This window comes from Nelumbo nucifera, chromosome 1, assembly GCF_055504915.1.
Source record: "Nelumbo nucifera cultivar China Antique chromosome 1, China Antique-T2T, whole genome shotgun sequence".
In the NCBI taxonomy this organism is placed as follows: Eukaryota; Viridiplantae; Streptophyta; class Magnoliopsida; order Proteales; family Nelumbonaceae; genus Nelumbo; species Nelumbo nucifera.
The window spans coordinates 123,084,398-123,101,811 of NC_142649.1; the positions used below are offsets into that span (position 1 = coordinate 123,084,398).

At 38.3% G+C, this 17,414-nt stretch overlaps 1 protein-coding gene across 2 annotated transcripts in view; it reads right to left on the reverse strand.

The window, feature by feature from the left end:
• Positions 1-15,425, reverse strand: part of LOC104590643 (calcium-transporting ATPase 10, plasma membrane-type-like) — a 44,533-nt gene extending 29,108 nt beyond the window's left edge. The window contains exons 1-5 of one of the 2 annotated variants that reach the window (XM_088894136.1): positions 14,771-15,395; positions 14,450-14,686; positions 12,884-12,938; positions 10,854-12,802; positions 10,606-10,764 (exon numbers count right to left, since the gene is read on the reverse strand). In XM_088894136.1, coding sequence (XP_088750262.1) covers positions 10,606-10,764; positions 10,854-12,802; positions 12,884-12,938; positions 14,450-14,626 — 2,340 coding nt within the window. In that variant the 5' untranslated portion in view covers positions 14,627-14,686; positions 14,771-15,395. Of the gene's footprint in view, positions 1-10,605; positions 10,765-10,853; positions 12,803-12,883; positions 12,939-14,449 lie in introns of both variants that reach the window. The other variant, XM_010249361.3, reaches the window with a different exon arrangement.
• Between the last annotated feature and the right edge of the window lie 1,989 nt (positions 15,426-17,414).

A 17,414-nucleotide genomic window follows, 5' to 3' on the forward strand; every position in this document is an offset into this window, starting at 1 on the left:
CAAGTAAGCCAACATGAGCTTAGAGAATTTACAAGAAGGCCCTTATAGGCCAAAAGGATTATAAGAAAGCCCTTATAGGGTTGAAAGAGAAAAATAAAGTAATAAAAGATACAATGCAACAAGGGCTACAATATTAGAATACATCAATATTCTCCACACTCCCCCTTAAACTGATGCGAAGTCACAAGCATCAGTTTGCCCACAAGAAATAGATGTCTTGCCCTCGTCATGGCCTTGGTAAAAATGTCAGCAATTTGCATATCTAAGGCCCACATGAGCAAGAGAAATAGATCCAACAAGAAACATGTCTAGGATAAAGTGACAATCCACCTCAATGTGTTTAGTCCTCTCATGAAAAACAGGATTTGAGGCAATCTTGATAGCACGGGTGTTGTCAGTATAAAGAGGAATCGGAGTAGCAAGATGAACACCAAGATCATCAAAGAGAGATTGTAGCCAAACAATTTCACTATAAACAGATGACATAGCTCTATACTCTACTTCTGTAGAGGACTTGGAGGCTGTTTGTAGTTTCTTGCATTTCCAAGAAATAAGGGAATCACCAAAGAAGACACACCACCCTGTAGTAGAGTGTTTGGTGTTGGGGAAACCTGCTCAATTAGAATCAGCATAGACTCACAACTGAATAGGAGAGGAGGCTAAAAAGAATAGGCCCTAGGATAACGTGCCACAAACATATTGAATAATCTAATGAACAACAGTTAAATGGGGTTGATGAGAAGCAGAAACAAACTGACTCACAATCTAAACCACATAAGAGATGTCAGGATGAGTCATAGTAAGATAAATGAAAGAACCCACAAGTTGTCGATAGAGTGTGGCATCAAGAAGTACTGGACCCTCTGTTTTGGATAATTTGATATTCAATTCCAAGGGAGTATCAACTTGCTTGTCATCAAATGAAATTAGCCAACTTAAGAAGATCATATGCATACTTTATCCGCGATCACTTTGTTGAACCTCAAGTCCTAGGAAGTAGGTGAGAGCACCCAAATCCTTCATATGGAATGAATTATGAAGTAGGGATTTAAGTTCTCTAATTCCCTCATCATCATCCCTTATCAACAACATATCATCAACATATAGGAGGATTGTGATGCCTTGAGATCTTCTACGAACGAATAGAGAATGGTCAAAGGAACTTTGGCTATAGCCAATAGCAACAACATCACAGAACTTCTCAAACCAAGCTTGAGGAGCTTGTTTCAAACCATAGAGAGACTTTTTCAATTTGCAAACAAGCGAGAGATCATTACAGCCCAGTGAAGGATTCATATACATTGTCTCCTTGAACTAGCCATGAAGAAAGACATTCTTCACATCCAACTAATGAATAGACCAAGAGTGTACAGCTGATAGAGCCAGAAGAACACGACCTATAGTAATCTTAGTAATTGGGCCAAATGTCTCTTCATAATCAATACCATATTCTTGCATATACCCCTGGGCAACAAGGCAAGTCTTATATTAGTCTAAAGAGACATCAGATTTCAATTTGATAGTGTAGACCCATCGACTCCCAATAACAAAAGCATCTGAGGGTGCAGGGACAAGATCTTGAGTGTCATTCTCATGTAAAGCATTGATCTTTGCATCCATAGCTTTCCAATGAGGGCTGCTACTGGCTTGTTGGTAGGTACAAGGAAAAGACCGTAGAAAAGGAACTATGGTTTGAAGGAAAACAATAGTGGTCAAGAAGTCTAGAAATGCAAGTAGAACAACAAAGAGGAATAGAGGTAAGAGGAGTATCACTTACAGGCACAACAACGAGATGATCCAAACCGGCAAGAAAAGGGTGGCAGCAGTAGGGTTTGTGCACGCAACTTCTTGCAGAAGAAGACAAGAAGATCCTTCACAACTATCAAAAAGGAATCGTCTTGTGTATCAAAGTTATACAAGATAGAAACTAAAGGAGCGGGTAATTTAGCAATACCAACAAAGAAAGAAATATGTTCAAGAAAAACAACATTACGGAAGATACAGATACGTCGGACAGATGGATCATAACATAAAAATCCCTTATGGTCAGGAATATAACCCACAAGGCACATATAGCAAATTGAGCAGATAATTTGGAGCACTCACAAGAGGGGAGATGTACAAAACATAGACAACCAAACACATGAAGAGAAGAAAAGTTTGGTGGATGACCAAACAATCTCTAAAAATGAGAGACATTAGAAAGAACGAAAGAAAGAATGTAGTTGATCAAGAAAACAATTGTACTAGCTGCCTCTACCCAAAAGGAAGGGGGAGCATGCGACTCCTATAATAAGGTCCTCACCACACTAGGGACATGCCCATTCTTGTGCTCAGCCACTCCATTTTGCTGGGAGTATCTAGACAACTTCGTTGAACTTGTATCCTATATTAGTTTTCAAGTAAGATAAGGAGTCTCCATCAATGTACTCTCCCCCCAAATCTAAGCAGAGGATACGTACACAAGATTGTAGCCAAGCTCGTACCATGGTGTGGAATAACCGAAATGTTGGGAAGACTTCTGATTTGTGCCGAACAAAATAAATCCATGTGTGCCTAGTACAATCAACAATAAATAGTACAAAATACTTGTATGCCAATTGAGAAGTAACAGAAGAGGTCCAAACATCAGTATATTTAATTTCAAATGGAAAAGTAGCATGCTCAAACTTATGAGAAAAAGGCAAAGCACAACTCTTAAAACAACAAAAAACACATTAAGTATCAAAAGTTTGTAAAGAGGAAATTTTTCAAAATGCGGATGACCCAAACACTTATGTTGCAAGTCTCAGATACTGTTTCTTTGACCAAAAAAAGGAATTAGATGAGGAGCTGAAATAAGCAGATGACTTGGTTGTGAGTAGCTTCTTGAATCCCAATGTAAATAGTCAACCCAGCCTATGCCCCTTTCTTTTCACCTTCCTAGTGCACCGGTCCTAAATCAAGTAGCCATCATAAGAAAAAGTAAAAAATGCCTTCATCAAGAAGTTGTCCAATTGAATCAGGTTTGTAGTGAGATTTGGGACAAGAAAGGTCTTGGTAAGGGAGAGGGAAGAAGAGGGAGAAAGCCTAAGGGACAAATCATTACTACAAATGATGTCCAAGTTTTCACCATTGGTAGTAACAATATGTTTGTGATGGATTTTAGTGTAGTTATTTGAGGATTCTAAGTAAGCTCCGGTCATATGATCAGTAGCTCCAGAATCAATAATCCAAATAAGAGATGAGGAAGAACAATGACCAAAAAACTCACCAGATAAGCCAACAGTAGAGAAAGTAGAAGAGATAGACGAAGATACTAGTTGCCGAATTTCCTCTTTATCCATAGAAGCAGATGATTCACCCAGTGATTTAAAAGGCGCGCCTAGGCGCACAGGCGAGGCGCATTTTAGGGTATGCGCCTCGCCTAGGTCCTAGGTGCAACCCTTTCGAAAGCACCTTGCGCCTCAGCCCAGGTGTGCGCCTTTTGAAAATTTGGCGCTTTTATGCCCTTTTTGGACATAGCAGCTGGACTGGGGCTCCGCCCCCAAACCCTTGACCACACCCCTTGAGGCAAATCCGAACAAGTCTTTGTTAGGATTTGAAATTCTTATTTCTCACATGAAAAATAATGATTGTATAACTTTAATTGCCTTTTAAGAATATATTTTATTGGAATGAATGAATGAACAACATTAGCAAATAGGGGGTTCTACTCCGCTCCAGTGAGTGAGCGACCGAGAACCCCCAATTTGGTAATGTTGTTCATTCATTCATTCTAATAAAATATCTTGTTAAAAAGCAATTAAAACTATAAAATCATCATTTTTTTGTGTGAGAACTAAGAATTTAAGACCTAACGTGGACTTGTTTGGGCTTGCCTCGAGGGGTGTGGCACAAAGGCGGCTTGTAGAATTAGGAATGTAATATGTTTTACACTACATTAGCTACTTGAAGTAATGCAATTGAGTGGAAAAGGAGATTAGAGGTTTTACATGCTTGAAAATGTTTTATATGTTTGATTTTATTTTTAAATTCTCATTTGGATATGCTTTACATCTTATTTTTGTATTTTAATTTTAGATAATAAGTTTTTTAAAACATTTATTTTAAAATTTAAGTTTATATTTTTTATTAATATTATGTTTAATATTTTTTTTGAATTTTTTGCCATTTATTTAATTTTCTGACATTTTTTATTTTTTAGCATTTTTTTGTATTTTTGCGCGTTGCATCAAAAAGGTGCGCGCCTCGCCTTGTGCCTCAGGCGCAAATTGACCCCTGCGCCTTTTTTGCACCTTGCGCTTTTAAAACACTGGATTCACCTTTGGCAGAAGGATCAAATTTAGTAGGGGTGATATCAAAAGTCTAGGTCTCAGTTACTTGGTAAGCACGATGCTGGTTCTTTTCTTGAACACCAAATAATATGACCATGTTGCTTACAATAAGTGCACACATTTTTTTTATCAATAACAGAAATCATTTTATTAATGGACAATAATATTACAACATGTTGGGAAGAGGTAAATAGGCTTAACTCTCCCGAGAAAGAAAAAAGAAAATATGATTATAATACAGCCCAAAACATTTGTTCCCTTCCCATGTATCTGCAGAAGCATTTGCAGTGCTCTTCACCCATTGACTCTGAACCTCCAACCCCCTAGTTAGCCATTTAGCCTCCCTTCTCTCATTTGCATATTTCCACAGTCCATTGTCCTTCTATAACCAGCTTTGAGTCTCCTTCCACAATTAGTCTATGAATAATCAACTCCTTTATCACATTCTTCTCTTTACAATGAGAAGCAATATGGCCAAACGCTTTACACTCATAGCATTGAGTCTTGGAGGCATCCTTATTGGCTGGTTTCTTATTTCCATGGGCAATGAAAGCATTACCAGCCCCAAAATCAGCTCACTTTCCATCAAGTCCCACAACAGTCAAGAGTTTAGTCTCCTCCCTAAGGAGTTCACCCATCACTAAGTCTAGCTCTGGAAGAGTTCCTTGGCTCAAGATGTTAGACCTGATTATTTCATACTCATGTTTAAGTCTTCGCTTCTCAAAGTGTTTTTGAAGGTATTTGACATATTCCGCAAAATCCAAGGGGTCAATGTGGACCAACTCACATTCAACCCATAAATCCTGAAATCCAGAATAGTATTCGTGTATTTTTCTATCCCTTTGGCAATAATCAAAATTTTCAGTTTCACTTTGATACTATCTTGATATGTTTGATCGATGGTAAACATTCTCCAAATATGCATTACATATCATATGCAGTCCTCATTCTTCTCATATGAATAGAAATATAGGTCTCTATATAATTCAGAATCCAAGAGACCAACTTTCCATTGCTGAAATGCTCTCACATCAGTTTCTTCAAGTTTAGTGACTTTACCATTCAAATAGCCCTCTAAACCTTTTCCCTCAACAAAAAAATCAATATGGAACTTTCACAAGTTGTAATTAGTTCCATTAAACTTTACTAGAATTATGTCTACTTTTTCAGCAATTTTATCAAATAGTTCACAGATGAAAACTATGCTAGTATTGAAGCCAAGCTTACAACTGGACAAACAATGACTGATCTTCAAGCAAAGATATCTGAAATCCTTCAACACACTAAGAAGAGTCTTACAACAGAAGAAGGATTTCCTAAGAAACAAGTCCAACTAGCAAAGTATTCAAAGTTAATAGTCCAAGAAGGAGATTGCAGTCCTACCGATTCAAAGAAGGGATCAAAACCCTACCAAAACATATTGAAATCCTCAACCAAACCAAATAGTATCTAGAGTAGGCTAGGGCAACACCAACTCTAGAGTTTCAAGATTAACAAAGCAGCTATTCAAGAGAAATCGGAGAAAACTCTACCTGGTAGGTGTCCTTTTCCAGGAGAAATACCAGAAGAACTCAAAACCCTTTCCAAACTGATTCAAACCAAACCAAACAAGGAGATATTAGTACAGCTCCTTTGGGTGACACCAAATCCAAAGTTTTAGGCAGATCTGATACTTCAAACAAGAGAACCAAAGAAAGCCCTAAAGCTGCTGTCGCAAGAGTCCAGAACGGAATATAGTGTTGACTGATCAAAACAGCCCACAGAAGCTTCAAACCAGATGTAAGAACTCAAGAGAAACCTTCAATCTTGAGCAGAAATCATATGTTAGAGCTGGTACAAAGAACCTGCTTTGATACCATGTCAATAAGATGAATAGTGGAGAGTCTAGAACCAGGTTTCAGGGGTGTCAAAGAATAGAATAAGCCCACATGAGCTTAAAGAATTTACAAGAAGACTCTTATAGGCCAAAAGGATTACAAGAAAGCCCTTATAGGCTGATAGAGAAAAATAAAGTAATAAAAGATACAATGCAACAAGGGCTACGATATTAGAATACATCAATACTCTTCACATTCTTTCTCTTAGCTACTCCATTCTACTGGGGTGTATGAGGACAAGTACTCTAATGAATAACCTCATACTCAAGGAGATATGAGGCTAAAGGCTTTGCAAAATACTCCTTGGCATTCTCAGATCTAAGATTTTTTATTCTGATTCCAAATTGAGTCAAAACCATCTAGTGGCATGGGTCAAAGTAGGTACCTCATCTCGAGAAGGCATAAGATAAACCCAAGAGAAACAAGAGTAATCATCCACAAAGAAAAGGAAATATCTGTACCCACCCATTGCAATAATATGATATGACCCCCAAACATCAGTATGCACAATTTCAAAAGGAACCATACTTCTTTTATTACTCAAGGAATAGGTTGATCTACAATATCTACAATGCTTTGCAAGTTCACAACTCTAACACTTCAAACTAGACACTTGGATTGACTCAAACAGAATAGGAAAAAGACTCTTCAAAGACCCAAAAGACAAATGATCCAACTGATTATGCCAAAGCATAATCTGACTCACAGACTGAGACACAAAAGACCTTCCAACCTCTTTCCCCCTCCCAAGTGGATGCTCAAGCAAGTAGATTTCATTCATCTCACGGCCAATCCCAATCACCTTCCTTGTCTTTAGATCCTGAAAGACACAATGAATAGGGAAAAAAGTTACTAAGCAATTCGGGATTTTAGTAATGTCACTCATTGAAATCATATTAGTGTTGAGTTTGGGGACATGAAGGACAAAAGACAAGGAAATGGAATCAAACACTCTGATCAGAAATGGGTACATGGGAGCCTTCAACAATAGAAACCTTGTCTCTACCAGAAAATAATGAGTAGGAAGTAAACATAGAAGATAAACTAATCATATGGTCTGAAGCACCTAAATCAACAATCCAAAAAGGACTAGAGTTACCTGGGACCGAAGCATGATAAGCAGTAGCTCTTGTACTTGAGTGAGCAAAAGTTGAAGTGGGAGTAGTAGTAGATGTAGTAGCTGATCCGGATGACTGAGATGATCTTGAGGCTCCAGCTTCACACTCTAATTGAGTTAAGGCAACTCTGACTGCAGCTAAGGCATCTAGGGATGCAGATTTTGTAATAGACAATTGCATTGGCATTACCCTTCTTATTCTTGAGTTTTGTTGGAATAAGATGGGGATAGAGCTTCCAACAGATGTCCCTAGTGTGTTTTAGCGTCTTACAATAATCAAAAACCATCTGACTCTTGTCTTCCCTCTTTATTTCCCTCTCCTTATTACCAATAGTCGTTGGTTCCACCATTTCACTGCTGCCAAGGCTGATTCCATGGGTGGGAGCTATAACATAACCTTCCTTTTACTCTCTTCACTGTGTACTAGTGAATAGACCTGAAACAAAGTGACTCACAATGCCATATTCTAAATTTAGACCAGCAAGAAATTCAAACACTCTATTTGTTTCAACCAACTTCCTATGTGTTGTTGCATCCGTTTGGCTTTCCCATTCAATGGTTTCCAGGTGATCAATTTCATGCCACAAAGATTTCAAAGTGGAGAAATAAACAAATACAGGTCCCCCCCCCTTTAAGGTTTTTTTTAATAAATCTCCCCATTGTTTAAGGTTATTCATTTCACTTTTCGACTCATGGACCCTAGCAATATTCAGGGGCTGAGTAAGTTTCCTTCATATTCTCTCAAATTTCCTTAGCAATTTTCACCCATAGGTAATTTCTACTGTTGTGAGGCTGCATAGAATTGCACAACCAAGTCATCACTATATAGTTTTCCTGAACCCATTAAGCATAAGTTGAATCTTCCTTTGCTGGTTGCTTTGTGTTTCCAGTTACATATCCCAGTTTCCCCCTTCCTCCAATGGCCATCATGGCCGACTGAGCCCTTAACCAAGTCATCATGGCCGACTGAAAAGTATTGTTTGACATACTTCCAGACCCCATAGATCCATCCCCAAGTGATTTTGGTTCCTTCCCAATTGTCTCCATACTAATCACACCACCAAGGTCCACAGGTATTCAAAAAAGAGTCTGTATAACAGTTCTGCACAACAAAAAACAGTTCTGGAATGCCTAGAACCCTAGATCTGATTTGTTATCAATAGTTTAAAGCAGTCCAGAACAAAGAAATAGTTCTGAAATACCTAAAACCCTAAAACTGATATGTTTTCAGTAAGTCTGGAACTAGCCCTAGAGATAATCAAGGGAAAATTCAGCCACACCCTAGAACTGATGTTTTTCAGTAAAAATTGGAACCGGCCCTAGACATAACCAAAGAAAGATTCAGGCGCACCTTCCAGAAGTGCCCAGTCTCCTTCTCCAAGCTATTGATCTCAGAAAAAGGTTGTTTTCTACCCAAAAAACCCTATGTGCCAGTATCAACTGAAGGGTTTAACTCCTAAACCTTAATCTGATCCACAGGTATTCAAAAAAGAGTCTGTATAACAGTTCTGCACAACAAAAAACAGTTCTGGAATGCCTAGAACCCTAGAGTCTGTATAACAGTTCAAAAAAGAATCTGATCCACGAACACACTATTCAAAAAAGAGTCTGTATAACAGTTCGGCACAACAAAAAACAGTTCTGGAATGCCTAGAACCCTAGAGCTGATTTGTTATCAATAGTTTAAAGCAGTCCAGAACAAAGAAATAGTTCTGAAATACCTAAAACCCTAAAACTGATATGTTTTCAGTAAAGTCTGGAACTAGCCCTAGAGATAATCAAGGGAAAATTCAGCCACACCCTAGAACTGATGTTTTTCAGTAAAAATTGGAACCGGCCCTAGACATAACCAAAGAAAGATTCAGGCGCACCTTCCAGAAGTGCCCAGTCTCCTTCTCCAAGCTATTGATCTCAGAAAAAGGTTGTTTTCTACCCAAAAAACCCTATGTGCCAGTATCAACTGAAGGGTTTAACTCCTAAACCTTAATCTGATCCACGAACACACTGATCCTTCCTGGTTTGTTGATGATCTCCAAGACTCCAGATCTTGGGCAGCACAATCTCCTCCAACAAACCTCCAAGAATCAAGCAATTCTGACTGAAAAGTCCAGCCCCAGTCTATCCTCATGTAGCTGGCTGGAACAAGACTACATGAGAACCCTGGCAGAAAAGAGAGGAGAAGAAGAGAAGAATAAAATAGTAACTACAGCAGGCCCAAAAGAAAAGTAATAGCAGGCGCATAACAAGGCCCAAACAGAACTAAAAAAAGTAAATAAAGAAATAACCAATATGGCAGGGTAGCACCAAATAAATTACTATACTGTTTCTCTACAGAGTTGCTAGAGACCATGAGGTTAGTATCATACTAAGCTCTTCCAGTCCAGTGGAACAGGGAAATTCTTCTAGAGCTAAACTTTTGATCTTGGTTCAGGGTTTGAAATTGTTGGTTAGACAGGAGTTAAGGAATGCGGAAGTTGAGACTTGAGAGTGACTGTCAAATGGTTTTAGGCTGGATGACAAGGTGATACCAAATTCCTTGGAAGTTCAGACCTTTAGTCAGAATGCTCAAGCTCTAGGTGTTGATTTGAACGCTTCATTCAAATGGGTGCCTAGGAATGCCAATATGCTGGCTGATTCTCTGGCTATGGCTGGGGTAGGGAAATCTTGTTTAGATGGGGGATGCCCAGGACTGGCTGCTAATGTTTAATTTGTAACCAGTGCTGTTTTTTGCTTTGTTGTATTTTATTGTTTCTCTGTTGTCAGCTTTGGATGCTTTTTTGGCTGTACTTTTCATGTGCAGCCTGGTGTTTAATGATTATTTTCCCTTTGTTGCTTATCAAAAAAAAAAAAAAAACAGAGAAGTTCTTTATGAGTTGCAAACCTATTACAGATATAAAAATGCCAAATAAATCTAAAATGCTAAGCTCCTAAATCTGGAACAAATCTGAGGAGATTGACTTATCTTCAGTATTTAAGTAAGAATTATGAATATAAACACCATTAAAAATAGTATAAAGCCCCACAATTCAAAGTACATTCTTCCCTTTCTAGTGAAAGTAAACATGTAGAGAAGATAGCATTGGAAAAATAAAAGGTGAAGCAAAGATTGATGAGGCAGTGAGGTATGAACTTCATTAATCAGAGCCAAAGCATAAAAGCAAGGACCTTAGTTAAAATGACTCTGAGAAGTTAGCCAACTAAAAACCTGTGTTGCACATTTTTCCTATTGGCAGAAGTTCATTAACTGTTAATTTATGCGTAGCAACAAAAGCTCTGCTTAGTAAAGAAATATCACCTCAGTTCCAGCAATGCCCATTGCTAGTCCAATATCTGCTTCATGAAGTGCTGGAGCATCATTTGTACCATCTCCAGTCACTGCAACAACTTCACCTAATGAGGATCGCAAGTGCTTCACCAATGTATGCTTATCCAAAGGTGAAGATCGAGCCATGACCTGGATATAATAGAAAGAATTAGAGGTTGATCCCATCAAGATTTTGCCATTATGGTGAACTGTGCCACAATGAAGTTTAAACAGACAACCTGAATTTTTGGAATTAATTCATGCAATTCTTCATTACTCTTCTCCCTGAAGTCCGGACCTTCAATGGCTATTCCATCAGTCAGAATACCACATTCCTTAGCAATGGCCTTTGCAGTGTTTATGTTGTCTCCTGTAACCATTCGTACAGTAATACCAGCTGATCTACAAATTGCAACAGACTCCTTGACTCCAGGTCGGACAGGGTCTTTAATACCCACAATTGCTATACAAGTGTATCCTGTAGCTGGAATTGAATCATTGTCAGAGAACCCATTTTCTATTTCCATATAAGCAAGGCAAAGAGTTCGAAGAGCTTCACTAGCAAATTGTTCTATTGTATCCTTGAGATGGTTGGTAGAAGCTTCATCAAGATGAACAACCTCACCCGTTGCATCTATAACCTTGTCACAAGCAGCCAGTATTATCTCTGAAGCTCCTTTAGAGTGGGCACGCATATGCCCTTCAGAAAGCTCTAACACAACACCCATTCTCTTCTTCATGGAATTAAATGGCTCAACTTTAACAAGTTTTGATTGTTTGCGCTCAGCATGAAAGTCTCCACCTAGTGACAAGCCAAACTCCAATAAAGCTGACTCAGTTGGTGTTCCCAAGATCTCGAGTTTTCCATCTTTGTTAACCACAACATCTCCCCCAGTGTTATTAAATATAGATTGGAGAAGAAGTTTTCTAGCAGTATCAGGAATTTCAGAGGACAAACTAGAAGCCTCCATGGAGCGGCTTATTTCCTTGATTTTCCCACAAATGCATGCTTTCACAACAGTCATATGGTTAGTAGTAAGTGTACCAGTTTTGTCACTACATATGCTTGTAGCAGACCCCATCGTCTCACACGCTGCAAGATGACGCACAAGTGCCTTGTCATTCATCATCTTCTTCATGGCAAAAGCAAGGCTCAAAGTTACAGCCAAGGGCAGACCCTCAGGTACTGCAACCACAACAATGGTAACTGCCACCGCAAAGTACTCCAACATTTCTAGTGCATCATCTCCAGACCAGCTCAAGTGCGTCCCCTCTTGAAACTTATGGCTGAAGAGGCCTTGTGCCAAAACTGCAAAGGTAACAACAGCAAAGAACAGACCTATCTTCCCAATGATAGTCGCTACTCCATTCAATTTGACCTGTAACGGGGTCTCATCATCACCTCCTTCACTAAGCGTAGCCATCAATTTACCCCATTGAGTTCTCATTCCAACAGTAGTGACAAGCATTTTGCATGACCCATCTTGGACTTTAGTGCCAGATAGCAGAAAAGGATTCTCCACACTCACCCCCACAGGCTCGCTCTCACCAGTTAAACTAGATTCATTTATTAGCAAGGAGTACCCTGACACAAACAGGCCATCTGCTGGGACCTGGTCTCCAATCGCAAGATGCACAATATCTCCAGGAAGTAGATCGTATATTGAGATCTTCTGTCTGTACCCATTCCTAGTAACATGCACATTGATCTTCTTCTTTTCCTTATCCAAATCTTTAAACTGTAGAGATTGTCGATAGTCACTTGTTGCAGTTACAAATACAACCAAGAGGATGCTTGAGACAATTCCAAGACCATCATGGGCTCCCTTTGGCCATCCTTCCATTGTTATACCAACAATCAGTGACACAAAGGCACAAACAGCAAGGATGATTAGTGTCATGTCATGAAGGGCTTCCCATACAAACACCCAGAAACTCCTTACTTCACTCTCAGTGAATTTGTTAATTCCATAAATCTCTTGCCTACGTTTGAGTAAATCCTCAGAAGTGGTAAGCCCATTGGTAGTTGACGTGGAGAGCTTGTTGGCAATACCCTCCACCCCACCATGAATTTTCAGTTTCTTTATATCATGGCCTTCAACAATGGATCCTAACTCATCAGCACAAATCTGAAAACCTGCTGCTTTGACTTCCTCAGGTACCGTGTATTCGTTGGATAATGTAATGCCTGAACAAATTCAATATAAGTTAAAATGAAGAAAACTAATCGTGCATTAGTTCATTTTTCCCAACTCCTGGAGAACCATACCATGGATAAACTGAAGTGCAGCTTTTGAGACCAAAACTGCAACTCTCAACTTCTCCTACAATGTCCAAGACAGAAAAACATCATGTGATCTAATAGAATACAGATCAACATAAGATGCACTAATGAAAAACATTTATATTACTTTCGGAGAGAAGCCACCCTCTTTGTAAGAAGAAAATGCAGCCAGAAACTTTAAGATAGCTTATCAATACAGCGTACTCTGAGTAAATTTAAGATATTAGGTTTTCTTGAGAGGACAGGACCATGCTTGGCACAATGGTAAAATCTCAGGCTGACAAATGTGAGAAAATGGATATGAGTCTGAGAGCAGAAAATGTCAAGGGTTAGGTCAGTATCCAGTACACCCCTTCAAAGGAGATCGGCTTCGGTCAGGACAAACCTGTTCTCACACCGTGCGCACAGCCTGTTGCAACCTTGCATTGGGAATATCTCCCCATGAAATAAAGCATATAAATACGGAGATATTCTCAATGCAAGGCTGTAAAGGCTGTTCGAACAGGTGTTGCCCTGACCAAAGCCGAACTCTCTTCCAAGACCCTGGCTAGCCAAGGCCAATATGTGGGTAATGGCCCTATGGTTTTTTATAGATGATCCGAAGATAGTTTGTTTCTCCTGCTTATAATGCAGTAATGCTAATGAAGTTCTTAATCCATAGTTTTTTCTCTTCTCAAAAATAAAGAAAAGCAAATATATTGCAATAAACTTAAGATGGAACTGGTAGAATGATACTTGAAAAAAAAAAGAAAAGTAAATATTTCCAATAGCAACATACTTGAAATTGAACTGTTAAGAAGGAAATACACAAAGGGTACACACTGAGATTGATTTAGGTCATCCAATCCACGTCCCGAATTCTTTTCTTCCTTTTCTGGGGGAGGGTGGGGGGTTATTTCTACTCCTTTAGAAGTCCCACTCTCAAGCCCCTTGTATTGACCCAGGAATAGGACAGTGGCTTTCCTAGTCCAACACTGTGTTTTATTCACTTTCATGATTTTGACTTTCAAAGCTGGATCATTGACAATATTTGTAGTTCGATAGAAAGAGACAATCTCATTTTTCCATGTAGCCTATAAATTAAACTGAACTCTTCCTCACTAAGGTAAAACATTTCAAGAGCTGGAAGATTAAATGCTTCATTTGTAATTATATGAATGATACTGTCAATATCCATCTTTTCCCAATTACTCAAGATTATTCACTGTCGATGCATGTAACATTCATATGTCCCAAACAAAAAAAAGGGGGCGACAGCACTAATTATTTAAAAGAATTTGGCAGCAGTGAAAAAATAAAGTTTTGGAACCTCATAATTTGATTCCGATAAAAGGAATTGTTTGTAGAAGTAAGAAATAATTTAAGAGAGGCAGAATGGAACTCGATGGGAAGTGATCTGGTGAAAAAATCAAAAAGACGCCAACAAAGAAAATAAGCCTACGATAAGGGTTTTAAACAAAAAGAAGATAAGTCTTTGTTGTCTTTCTTTCTCTTCTCTTATTTTTTTCTTATTTTTTTTTTTTTGAGAGAGAGAGAGAGAAGGAGAGAGACCTGATTGGTGCGTCGCATAGCCTGGGCTTCGTAACGCTTGGAAAGGTTAGCAGTGAAGCGGAATCTTCGCTTGGGGTTCTTGACGACGCCACAGAGCTTTCTCCATCGCTGAAGCGCCTCGTTCGACGAGTTCTTAGGCTTAATATCTCCGAAATTCTTATTGAGATAGTCCTCCATTTCAGTTTTCTTGTTGTTTTTTCTTCTTCTCCTTGTGTAATATTATTATTGTTACTATCCCTGGTACGGAATAGCGTCACTGTTTCTGCAATAAAATAGGAAACCGGACTTAAATCTCAAAAAGTAATAAAATATTGATCAGACCTTCTCCTCCTGTACTAAATCAAAGGAAAAAATAAGTATGATATCGCATTTGATCTTTCCCTTTCTCCTTCTTCTCCCTCACTTCTCCTGTTCGGCCTTCCGGATCCGTCTCACTTCTCTCTGATTTACTTTTTCTATTTCGGTTCCGTTTAGAGCTCAGAAAAACCAGCCACAACACCAAGCAAAAGAGCGATCGATTTGGATCTTGAGAGTTGAGACTGGGAACAGAAAGTAGATCACTGCCACTGCTCCCTCCATACCTCCGAAAGGCAGGGGGTCAAAACATGACCATGACTACTATTAACCGAGAGCCCTGGACTAGAAAGTGGAAAGTTGGAAACACCCCTCCTTCTCCCTCTCCCCTGGTTCCAAAATCCCGCCACTGCCTACTCGCCACTCGGCACTTAGCAATTCCTCTTGCCCAAAACAGGCAGCTTCCGAGCTAGCTTGGATTTTCTTACAGATGAGTGAAATCGGCGGGTCGACGAATCTAGTCCGGCCGCGTTGGAAAAGGAACCTATCGGCAAGCAACGGCAAACCCAATTTAGCCGGAGGGGGTTCACCTCACCAGCTGGCCAGAATTCTGATCAACGTCTTGATAGGGTTTCCACTTTCTCGATTGGCTCAACAGTGCCCCGTAGAGTCGTGTCGTTTTATTTTGACTTTAGATGAAATTACTCAAAAACCTCCGCGCGACAAAGTCCAAAACGTTGTCTTTGGGGATGCCACGCTGAATTTTGAGAATATCGATTAATTCATTACTATTTTTTTTGTATTAATTTATTGCCACTTTTCTGGCACTATAATATTGTATTGGACCATTAGCTAATTAATTTATGACAGCTGGGACAAATATGTTTGGTTTTGCTCTCCATCATGCTAAATAATCAGGCTTCAAGAAACTCCGCATCAGTTCAGTTGCTCGGCACATGGAAGACCTTCTAACATCAAAGAAAGTAACGTGAAGCTTCCTTGAAGAGGTCAAGTTTCTTAGGTTCAAAACATTTGGTGTATGTAGATTATTTGTATACCAGTGGAGAAGCCCGTGCGATGCACGGGTGAAAATGAATAAAAAAATAATAATTAAAACTATAACTAAATTCATTAATGCAAATCAAGTATAATAAAGAAAATATAATTTGGGATGAAAATTCGACTTAACTCCATGTTTGACAATTTATGATTATTTCTTTGTTATTACTTTTTCATCTATTTGTATGTGTGTTATATACTATCTTTTATGCCCTTTTTTGTATTGTCTTTAATGTGCACTTTTCACTACTTCATCAAAAAATATAAAGTGGATTGCATCATGCTGGCACAACACGATTTTGTAGGTCCGTCTATGCCTTAATAAATCGTGCCATGCTGACACGTGGTCCTATGTGGGTTGTGCCCTACCTATCCTAAAACTCTTCAAAGGTTAGGCCTGCAATAAATGCCCAGACAAGCCCAGCCATAGGCCGAGGTGTGAGAGGCATGATTTTTTATTAAAAAATGAAAAATTAAATAAATTAACAAAATAGACAATAAATTAAAAAAAAAAATCTTAAAGTTTTATTCTATATGAATTTTGATGTATACAATTGTTTATATATGAAATAATAAAATGAAATTTAAAAAAATACAGTATAATTTGAATAAAATAGTATAACAAAAATTGATATATATATATATATATATATATGTGTGTGTGTGTGTGTGTGTGTGTGTGTGTGTGTGTGTGTGTGTGTGTGTGTGTGTGTGTGTGTGTGTGTGTGTGTGTTCTATGATGGGCTACAGGCCTATACAAGCATGGTCCACTTTTTTGTTCTATATCATGATGATGCACGAGCCTTAAAACCCAAGCCTAGCACAACTTGAGGGTATGGGCTAGCCAATTGCTATAGTGACTAGGTTGTGTTGGGTATAACCCACTTTATAGTTTCACATTTATGAGTGATGAAACATTGGAATAGCAAAAAATGATGAAGGTAAAAATGAAAGGATGCAACTTTGGTTGATAGTATGTTAACGATTAGTATTCATTTTTATTGAAAAAAACTTTCTTTCATAGTGTACATCCCATTTAATGATAGGTTAAATAAATATTGGAATAACAAAAAACATGAAAGGTAAAAAGGGATCATGATTCGATCGATCCAAAGTCTAATCCTATTTTATTGGGTTTGGATATCTTCATTACGGATTTCGGATCAAATTGGATAATAAGATCTAATTAAAACCCGAATTGGATTTAGATCACCCCTATCTGATTCAAAAGGATCCAATATGTTATTTTTATAAATTTTTTATATTATTTATTTTTTATAAAAAAACATGTATATATGATGACAATAAATACATTCTTTTTTTTGTTTTTCTTTATTTAAATTGTTATATTTTCTTTTTTAATAATTTATTATTTAAAAAAAGTAAATCTAAATGGATCATATTCAAATATCCAACGTCCTTATCAAATTCGAATCTAAATCAATATTTGTGAGATCCGATCGGATTGGACTGGACCTATAACTTATCAAATCGGATTCAGGTATTACCCTGATTTGAATCCGACCTGATCCATTTGAATCCCTATTAAAAGGGAAAGTATAACCAAGCTTTTTGATGAAACGTTGTTACCATCCCCATTTTTATTATAGAT